Consider the following 11,263-nt stretch of genomic DNA (forward strand, 5'->3'; position numbering starts at 1 on the left):
AAGGGTTTGTGTGGCTCGAATTTGAGAGAGAAAATAGTGGAATGCTAATTTTACAACAGTATCCATATTTGGTTGATGTGTTTTGATTTTAAATTTAGCTTTCATATTTAGTTAGCTAATAAATGTGTTTCTCATACTTTATTTTTTTCTTTAATAAATTTTTCCATACAAATTAGCAAAACTATAAACCCCATATTTTTACACAATAATGACATAAAAGCCATATTTTTTAAAAATTCCCATTTTTTTTATCATGATACATATGAAGATTAGAAGTTGAATGTGGTAGAATCATCTCAAATTTCTTAATAAAACTAAATTATAGAATAATCAGTCAATTAATTCTACTTGAATACTGCTTTAATAATATGTGTAAATTTTGTTAAAAACCAAAGATACTGCAAATACTCGAAGAAATTGGAGTCTACATATGGTATGAAACAAAAGTTAGAGACCAAGAATGGTGATCGAGTCCAAAGAGAATCTCAACCATGGAAAATAGAAAACAGTCTCATCATACGATGTGTGAATATGTTCATATATTAATTCGTTCATTGACAATAAACATATAAGTGTTCAAAAATGATCAATTTTATAGTTTTATTTGTACTACTAATGAAATAAGCTAATTACAAGCTTATCCAATGTTGGTATTGATGATCCTTTTTCCAAATTCTCAAAGAATGAGGACATGCAGAAGTCAGGTCTCTGTCACAAAACCAGTGAAGAAAAAAAAAAACCAATCTATCTCTTTTTTGAAGTTACATTAATCTCAAATGTAATAAAAAAAAACATGACAAAACAAAAGGACTGCCGCTGGTTTATACCTATAGCACAAGCACATTGGTCCTGTTATAGTGGGGTAGCAAATCCTGCACAAAACAGCAATTTCTTAGTAAATATTAAGTATGATGAAAATATAGTGTTAAAGAGACATAAAACAAGCACCCTAAAAAGGAAAAATATTCCAACATTCTTTTTAAGCCCAAGATACAGAAGCATTCATTTTCTCCAATTTTATATTTAGTTCAATGGTACAATCAACAGGCAACAATAGACCAATTACTTCAGAATTTTAATTGCAGCAGTTCATGAAGTCATTATGTTTGCATAAAAATAAAGAATCCACACCTTATGTTAAATAAAGTAAACCAAAATCTCCCAGTTCAGACCCCTATCAGTTACATAACCATCACTAAACTATGGAGGCAACACCCAACCCCATTCAAATCCAAAAAGCATGAAGAAACATTATTTTGCAGGTTTAACACTAGCCCCTATAGTCTCTCAAGAAAAGGAGAATAAATATCTTAAATCCTTGTTAGGAAACCCCAATCTTTGAAGGAACTAATCCATACACTAAATTAACTACTTTGAAGCTCAAAACTACAGATGCAATCATCTATACCAGACTCCTATTCTTCAGTCAATTCGATGGTATCAATGAAAATGACATTAAAAACACACAGAAGAGACATAGGCCATAAATTTTCAAATGACAATGCGCAGTGTATGAAAAATGACAATCCTTGTCTGCTATATCTACAACATTGAATCTAAATAAGAACAAAACGAAAGCAAAAATTTGAAGTTACCTTCTGATAGACAACCCCACTTGTTATTGTGCAAAGACAGCAAAGACGTGGACAAGGCCGAGGCAGTAGCACTGTGCAATGGCATCAAAGACTGCAAACCAGCCAACTCCACCGGAAGCCTAGTAAGTACAAAATCATGATTTAAATATAGTAATAAAGCACATTAATCAATTTGATACAGACAAAAAAGAAAAAATCATGTCCAAATGAAGCTAAGAATTTTAAAGGTGTTCCCTATACATAGTTTGCTCACAGAGCTGAAATTTCAAACCAATATCATATAACAGTTACAAGACATATAATGCTAGAACTACTGCCATAAATCTTGATCTTGTAGAGAACTATATTGAGGCAAATTGGGTTCAAACTGATCCTTTTTCTTTATGTCATTATAGCCGCAATAAAATAAATGTAGAAAAATGGTCCAGTAAGCTCAGTAAAGCTATAAATTGAAGGAATAAACGAACCCACTAGCTAAAAGAAAGAGCTCACCTAGAGGAATTGAGTTTCTGAAAAGATGAACGAGAAGCTAAGTTGGGCTTGGAAGCGGCGAGTCCACTCAACTTAGAAGCTTTTGAAGCGAAAGCTGCAGGAGAAGAACTCCAAAGGGTTTTCGCAGAAGCCGAAGATGCTCGTAGGGTTTGCCTCACGCAGTTAGCCGCCATTGTTTCGTTTCCTCGATTCCGAAAGCTCCCCTCTCCCTCGGTCGCAGCAAGGATCAACCTCACTCGCCAGAGAAAGGGTTCTTTATGGGCTGGATCTGGATGTGGACCAAAGTTCAAACTTCGTTTTGGACTGAATCTATTATTTGGGCCTTACTATACTCTTGATGGACCCACCTCCAATTCCATGGAAACCTTATCATGGGCTTTCAGCCTTCTATTTGAAGAAATTATTTTTCCGTTTTTTTTAGAAGTTTACAAAAATTTGAGAAAAATAAACATCTTTCTATATTTATGGAGAAAAAGATAATTATATTTTGAAAAAAAAATTAAAATATAATAATTTCATATATTGATTATCATAAACCAAATAATAAAAATTCATCTCTCTCACAATCATTTTCTTATTTCACATTCTCTCTTTCCTCTCTAAATTGATTCCCTCTTCTCAGACCCTTTTTCCAAACTTAATTGTAACGCGGGTTACCGTGACAACTTGTTTAGAATGTTTTGTTTGGATCTGATTTTTTTCAAACATGGTTAAGTAACTAAGTACCGTGGTGATTGATTAATTTTTTCTTTTTCACATCATATCATATTTGTTTTTTTTTTTTCAAACTTAACTATAACTAGTTATAATAAAGTTTTTTTTTTCTTCTTTTAGTTTCTGATTTTTTTTTACGATAACCATAACTATGGCAACTAGTACCTTTTTTTCAATTCTGATTTTTTTTCAGACTTAGTTGTAACTAATTATAATCCTATTTTTTTTTTTAGTTTTGATTTTTTTTACACATGGCTAAGTAACCATGTGCTATCACAATTTTTTTCATATTTGTTTTCTTTTTTCAAATCTGGTTAAGTAACCAATTACTATCACATCACATCACTACAAAATAAATATCGTTTTGATGGTGGTAACTAGTTACCACCATATCACTTAAAAGCTATACACAAAATTAATAATGGTAAGACCGGTTACTACCACATAAATTTTTAAAAAACTTATTTAAAAAATAGTAAACAAAAATAATATTACCAAAATATGAGGAAAAAAAAGCACAAAGTTGAAAACACCATATTTATCAAACTTGATGAAAAAAAAACATATTTCATATAATGAGTATATGTATAGGGCATGCATAGTATATTGATTTTTAATATATATCAAGTATTTACATAAATATGGGAAAATTAACTAAACTTTATATAAATATGGACAAAAAAATAATTAACCAAAATATGGAAAAATTGCCTAACAAAAACGAAAAAAATATTGGATTCCCATAATTTTATGAACCAGATTACCACACAAATTAACAAATTTCCTATAAACTCTCGACTACAACATTTTGATCAAGAAACCTAATTATCGATCACCAAATCTTCCCTCTCTGGCCACTACAACTCGTTCTCCATAGTTTCCGACAATCATATTATCTTCTTCGGCTACTGCAATTCGTCCTCCATTGTTTCCGACCGTAACATCATCTTCTTCGGAAACAACACTTTTCTTCTCCGATCAAGAAGTCAAATTCTTGATTGATTGCCCACTCTTCTTTTTCTTTGGCCTTCTACAGTAATCGAATTAAAAGTAGTATTCAATTTTCGATCAACTGCTCTCCTTCTCCGGCAACTGAAATATAATGTCGATTCTTGTCCAACAATCACATCTCCTTTTTTGACAAATCATCTGATTTTAGCTTCGTTTCTATGATTTCTCAACAGGTAACATGTAAACCAAACAAAATCTTGTTTGAAATATACAACATGGAAAATAATAACACAAAGAAATAGGAAAGTACTTTTTTATTTACTCACATGAAACCGGTTATATCACATAATTTGAACATTTGCATAATTCAAATATTACAAAAAATAAGACAATAAAATAAATACAGTAACCAGTTACACACGAAAAAATAATAATAGCACTCTGCATAATAATTTATCATGAAACATGAAAAATAGATCTTGATTTACGTTTATGAAACCGGTTATTTAATATGTCTTTAACTTTTGCATATTTGAAATATATATATAAAAAATACAACACAATCACTAGGTAACCAGTTACACACGCAAAACTGAACATTATGCAAAATAATTAATTATAGAACCTGGAAAACAGTTATTGATTAACTTAAAGAAACCGATTACTTATATATTTTCAACATTTGTTGATATTCATTCACTAATGTAACCAGTTACATTTGAATTAATAAAACAACAACACAAAAAATTATTTTGTGTTATATTGTAGATATGGAATCCATAATGACATTAATCCATTTTGGAGGAAAATGGACAGACAAATATCAATATGATGACTACACCATGACTAGATTGCTAATACCAACAAATTGTTCTATGAACAATTTGGTTCATTTAGTAAAAAATGAAATAAAATGCATGCAAAATATTCAGCTGAGTTACCAGTTATCGCCAGGTATGCCACCAATGAAATTGCTCATTGACAATTTAGTCATATTCTACATTGAGCTAAAAAAGAAGAAAAATGCAATAACGGAGCTACCACTATGCATCACCACTTTTGATAAAACAATAGTTGGAACTATTGAACACAATACATATGAAGAAGAAACACAAATATAGAACACAAATCTAGAAATGCTAGTTCTTCAACTAAATAACCAGCAATCAATTATAGAGTTATAATATGAAGAAGCAACTTGCACGACAAATAACCAGGTACAAACCTTCCCAAACATTACAAACATAACTGATAATGTAGCATATTTTATCATAGAGAGAACAGAAGAAAACAAAAGAAAAAAAGAAGAAGATACAAAAATTATAATGATCATACAGTTTTCAAAGTTGAAGAAGGCCAGATTTATAAGGACAAAAAGCTCTTGAAATCTGCTATATGTTATTATGCTATTATCCACAACATCCAATTCAAGACAAAAAGATCTGGACCGAGAGAGTACCTGGTAACTTGTGTGGATGACAGTTGTAACTGGTTACTTAGAGCTTCAAAATTCACGAAAACATAAACATTTAAAATCAGAAAGTATGTAAAAACTCACACCTGCTCCTTGGACATCATTATGGAAGACCACAGGCAGGCAAATTGAAATGTGATTGGAGAACAAGTCAAAACAAAATATATGTCAATAAAGAGAGTACACACACCAAATGACATAATCAGGGACATGCTAGACGATTATGGTGTTTCAATGGGGTATCAAAAAGCCTGGAGAGCAAGAGAAAAAACTTTAGAATTGGCAAGAGGAAACCAAGATGATTCATACTAGAAACTTCCCATCTACCTTCACATGCTAAAAGTCTCGAACCCAGTTACAATAACGCACCTGGTTACAGACAATAAAGATCGCTTCAAATATATGTACCTAGCATTTGCAAATTCCATCAAATGATGGAAACATTGTAGGGCGTTCATGGTGATAGATGGAACTTACTTGAAGACATCATTTGGAGGAACTTTATCCACTACTTCAATAATGGATGCTAATAACAACATATTTTCATTAGCCTTTGGAATAGAAGATTCTGAAAATGATTCATCATGGTTATGGTTTTTCACAAAACTAAAAGAAACATATGGAGAAAGAGAAGGTACTGTTTTCTTTTTTATATTCTTATTCAAACAAACTAAACACATAAAAGAAACTGTTTAATAATAATTCAACAAGAATAAATAACATTTTTGCCCCCCGAACTATGACCATTGTATGATCGTGCCCCTTGAATAATTCGCGATGTTAAAAATTCCCCCCGAACTATGCACGTTACTAAAATATGGGACTTCTATTAGATTTTGTCCTATGTGGCTAACAAATTGATGACGTAGCATATTGTCTGTTGATGTGGCAGTGCCATGTGTAGAATAATTATCAATTTTGCCCCCCGAACTTTGGCCATTACCAAATTATACCCATTTTATAAAATATATATGTTTTTTCTTAAAAATAATAATTAATTCCTTAATAAATAAAAAAATTTAATTATCAACAAATAACTCTTTTTTACTTTTTCTTAAACAATATTAATTAAAACTATATTAGAATGAACATATAAAATAAATACTAAAACAACGAAAAAACTTTTAATTAAAGAGGTGGACAAAAGACTTAAATAAATAAATACAAATTTTAATTTAAGAGGAGGACATATGGGAAAAAACTTTGTTTTAGGATTCATTTTTTAATTTTTATATTAACATATATATTGTAAAAGAAAAGAAAAAGTAAAAAAAAATTATTTGTTATTAATTAGATTTTTATTTTTTGAGTATTTGAATTTTATTTAATTAATTTGAAACTTTTAGTATTGATTATTTTCTTAATCTTTTAAAATGATTTTTATTTTTATTTTTAAGGATTTAATTATCAATTTTAAAAAAAAAATAGTCTTAATAAAAAGGGCACAATTTGGTAGTGGTCAAAGTTCGGGGGGCAAAATTTCTAATTATTCTACACATGGCACTACCACATTAAGAGACAAAATGCTACATCATCAATCCGTTAGCCACCTATGACGAAATCTAACAGAAGTCCCATATTTCAGTAACGTGCATAGTTCGAGGGGAATTTTTAACATCGCAAATCATTCGAGGGGCACGATCATACAGTGGTTATAGTTCGGGGGGCAAAAATCTTATTTATTCATTCAACAATATAATAATAAAATCAATGTAAAAAATAATAGTCATTTAAATTAATGAACCAATTACTTAATTTGGACACAATAGCCATTTACTTAATCGTGATTTTACAAACATGTATAGCAATCATTTCAGACAGGCATAAAAGTATAGAAAATGTTATAGACAATATATACCCAAAAGCTTTCCATGGAGCATGCATATTCCAACTGCTAAACAACAACAAAGTCAATTTTGGTGTCCATGGTGAAGACCTAAACATATACTTTGTGAGGTAGCAAAGGCACACAGGGTACAATCATCTGAGCACTACATGCGCAAAATAGACAAGATTGACACTCACATAAGACCGTATTTACAAAAATTTAGATATCGCACTTGGTGTAGATGCCATGCTCCAACAAGAAGATATAAAATGATGACATCAAATATAGCAGAATCAATAAATGATGCATTGAAGGCTGCAAGAATGCTGCCAATCGCTACAATGATGGAAGGCCTTCGAAGTTTAGTTCAAAAATGGGTACGGAAAATGGTGACGAAGCGAACGGAACATTCACACAAGCAACAACAGATGCTGAAATTGTGCTCAGAGAAAAATTTATTCGGGCCATTAAATTTTAGGTAACTAACATATATTTTGAACTAAATATTATTTACTAAGACATTCGGTAACCAGTTATTAATAATTACCATAGTAACAAGTTTCTAACATGTATTCCTCTACTAAAATAAACAGGTGATCCCAGTAGACACTATACTGTACCAAGTAGTGGTAGAAGACAAAGGAAATTTTCTGGTCAACCTAGTGGAGAAAACATGCGAGTGCAAAAGGTTCCAACAAGATGAAAAACCGTGTGCACATGCAATAGCAGTATTTGCCAAAACACGGCTGAAAACATATGATTATGTTGTTGGTTATTACAAAACTACAACTATGAAAGCAACATATGAGTTAAGTGTTCATCCCTTGCCAAATGAAAGTGAATGGACATTACCTGAGACTTTACACAAAATTGTCCTACTACCAAAAGCATGAAAACCACCAGGTCGCCTTAGAAGGAAAATAATCAGATCTAGAGGAGAACCAAAAGTGCAGATTAAATGTGGACGATGCGGGCAACCAGGACATAATAGAAAAACATGTAGAAATGAACCAATCCTAAAGCAGCGAAACCCAAAAAAATCAAAGAAATTAGACAAATAAATTTGTAAAAACTAGATAGACTATAATTTCAATTCATTCAATTGATATAATAAAATTGTATCCTAGTGTTTTCCCATTCAATAAAACTACAGTCTTTTTAAGCATTTAACATTTTATAAACTTGAGACTCAAGTTCCTAGTTACGACACAAGTTATTCAAATCTGGAAACTCAAGTACCTGGTTACCACACATGTTAATAAAAAAAACCAGTTACTATAAATACATGTGACAAACGACTTAAAAAACCAGTTACATAATCACATATCTTTCACACAAAAAAAAGATAAATATAAAATTTTAAAAAAAATAATAAAAATAAAAATTAAAGAAACTGTAACTAGTTACCTGAAACATATGGCTTACACTATCAAAAATTGAAGTAACCGGTTACACCATCCTCATACAAACCTATTTTTCAAAAAAATTAACATTTACAAACCAATTACATAATGAAATATCTCTTTCAAATACATTAAAAATTCATGAATAAAAAATTATTATAATTTAACAAAAAATAATTCATAGATTAAAAATAAAAATAAAATTGTACCTAGTTACCTGTAACGTATGACTAATCATTTCAAACAATACAATAATCGGTTATCCATTAGCACACAAACTTCTCAAAAAAGAATTGAAGCCTATATGAAAAAAAAACATGTACATAACAATATCTTCAAACTTTAAAAAAAAAATCACAAACTCTATTGAAAAAAAAAACATACACATTAATATAAAATACAAATAAAAAAAACTTTATATTAAGCCAAAAAGTGAAACCAGTTCTTTACATTGACCAAAAAACAAAACAAAAAAAAGTACACAGAAACAAGTACAATACTAAACCAGCATCCAGTTACAAACCACAACTTCACTTTTTTTTTAAAAAAAGAACATAGTCATTAATACAACTTAAAAAAACTACAAAAATCTCAACTTATTCTTCTTCCTCCTCTTTGATTTCTTTGACGGACCATTATCTTCTGTCTTGTACCCACCAATCTGCTTATTTTTCTCATGAATATACAAGTTAATGGCAAGATAATCGCGATAGGTAGCAACTTTGGCAGCCATGTTCTTTGGGATGTCATCAATCTTCCCATGGATAAACAAATCAGCATACTTGATAACAAATATTCCACAACCACTGAAAAACAAACAAAAAAACAACAAATGTAATTATTAAAAGCAAACATAATAAAAAAATAAACAACAAATTACAAAAACCAATTACTTACTTGTCCTCTTGAGAAGGCAAGTCTTTAGCAAAGTTTAATTAATTGGTTCCTTCTTCCCAACAGAATATGGACCAACATTCAAGTCCAAGTCTTTCCTCGAAACATAAAAATCAAGAAAGTCCAGAAAATATGGTAAAACAGCATAATAAGCCTTCACATATGGCAAAGCAATACTCTCATTCTTCTTCTCCACCAAAGAGTTGTAGACAGTTAACATCCTACTCTTTATGGAAAAGTGGATAAAAATCCAATGCAACTGAACCTTCACATGCACAGGAAAATGAACATGATCCACATCCACCCAAGGAGTGTTACAAAATAAATATTTACCAATAATATAATTTGAAACTAGGTTATCAAAACAAATGCTGCTTGGATCACATTTGGCTGCCAAAAAGTTATCATACAAACATTTGATAGTTGCATCAAACTAGGAGTTTGTAGTTGTAACCCTCTTGTTCAAACTATCACTCAAATTAATCTTCTTACTCAAGTAATAAAAACAAACATTGATATGGTACAAAAATAAATAAATAAACAAAAGTCAGAACCTGGTTAATAGCTAATAAATAATAATCAAAGCCAGTTACACACAATACTACAAGAACCTGGTTACTTGTCAATTTTTTTTTATCCAAACTAGTTACACACAATACTACAAGAACCTAGTTACTTGTCTTAACCATCATCAACAAAATAGCAAAATATCTAAACAAACAAATACCAGTTACAAAATATTATACCAAGAACCTAGTTACTTACAGTGTCCATAAGCTCCTCCCCACAAGTTTGAAGCTTGTAAAACCACATCTCACTACTACAAATATAGGCTTTCTCTGAGGTTTTTTTTTCAACAATAAATAAAAAGCGCAGAGAAAATGTTTGAAAGAGTCGAAAAAATTATATTTAATGTCCGCGCCCTATTTTATTGCGATTTAAAAAAACGCAGTGAAAAGTTTGAAGTGGGCACTTTTCTCCGCGGTTTTGGACATATAACCAAGACCCTTCATCTGGCCGAGACCCTACCTTTCCCTCCCATTCGCGTTTTTCATTTTCACACAGAGGCACACAGTCGCGCGGCTCCACCACCGTTCCCAGCCACGGGTAAGCCCAATTTTGTCAATTGTTTTTCTTCATTTTCTTGCATATTAAAGCTTCAAATCATGTAAATATACTTAATATTGATTTATTTTGAAGTTTTAGGTTAAAAATGAAGAAATATTGATTAGTTTTAATGGGGGTTTCAATGTATGTTTATAGAGTTATTTTCAAAGTTTTTTCTAACATTTTTGAAAGTTTATATAGGATTAGAAGAGATTTTCATTGTTTAAAACATGTATTGATCACTAAAACTTGATTTTTTTAATGTATATTTCGGTTTTAGGGTATTTTTTGTATTATTTTATTTATAATAATGTTATTTACATAATTTTTTATATTAAAATATTATTTCTCACATAATTTTGTATATTATTTAGGTAATGTTTTTTTAAAGTATATTTTTGCTAATTATATTATTTTAGGATCAATTCAATTACCATATATTTACTATTGTTTAAATTTTTATTGTAGGAAATATTTGTTTGAGTGTGAGGTGTGTTGAAATTGTTGAAGATTAATTTTGAAGGTGAGTAATAATTACTACTTAATTTTTTATTTTTTATTTTTTATATTTACAAACTATTCTTATAAGAGTTTGAATATATTATATATTTATCCGTAGTGAAGTAGGTTTTGAGATAAAATTGTGTACTGCAGAGATAACAAAAGTTTGATAACATGTGTGTAACGACCCAAATTTACTAATAAGGCTTAAGGGCCTTGATTAGTGTGTCGGGAGGGCATAATTGGAATACATGTGATTTAATGATTTAAAAGCATGTTGTATGGCTATTTGAATATTTGAGAT

General features: G+C 30.3%; 1 protein-coding gene across 1 annotated transcript; it reads right to left on the bottom strand.

The window, feature by feature from the left end:
• Positions 1–524: 524 nt before the first annotated feature.
• Positions 525–2,341, bottom strand: LOC133822094 (protein NUCLEAR FUSION DEFECTIVE 6, mitochondrial). Its single transcript, XM_062254317.1, has 3 exons — positions 2,088–2,341; positions 1,596–1,714; positions 525–872 (listed from the first exon to the last, which is right to left on the bottom strand). Exons 1-3 carry the CDS (start codon positions 2,258–2,260, stop codon positions 853–855), a joined length of 312 nt encoding a protein of 103 aa, XP_062110301.1. The 5' UTR covers positions 2,261–2,341; the 3' UTR covers positions 525–852.
• Between the last annotated feature and the right edge of the window lie 8,922 nt (positions 2,342–11,263).

The sequence above is a fragment of the Humulus lupulus genome, chromosome 3 (assembly GCF_963169125.1).
Source record: "Humulus lupulus chromosome 3, drHumLupu1.1, whole genome shotgun sequence".
In the NCBI taxonomy this organism is placed as follows: Eukaryota; Viridiplantae; Streptophyta; class Magnoliopsida; order Rosales; family Cannabaceae; genus Humulus; species Humulus lupulus.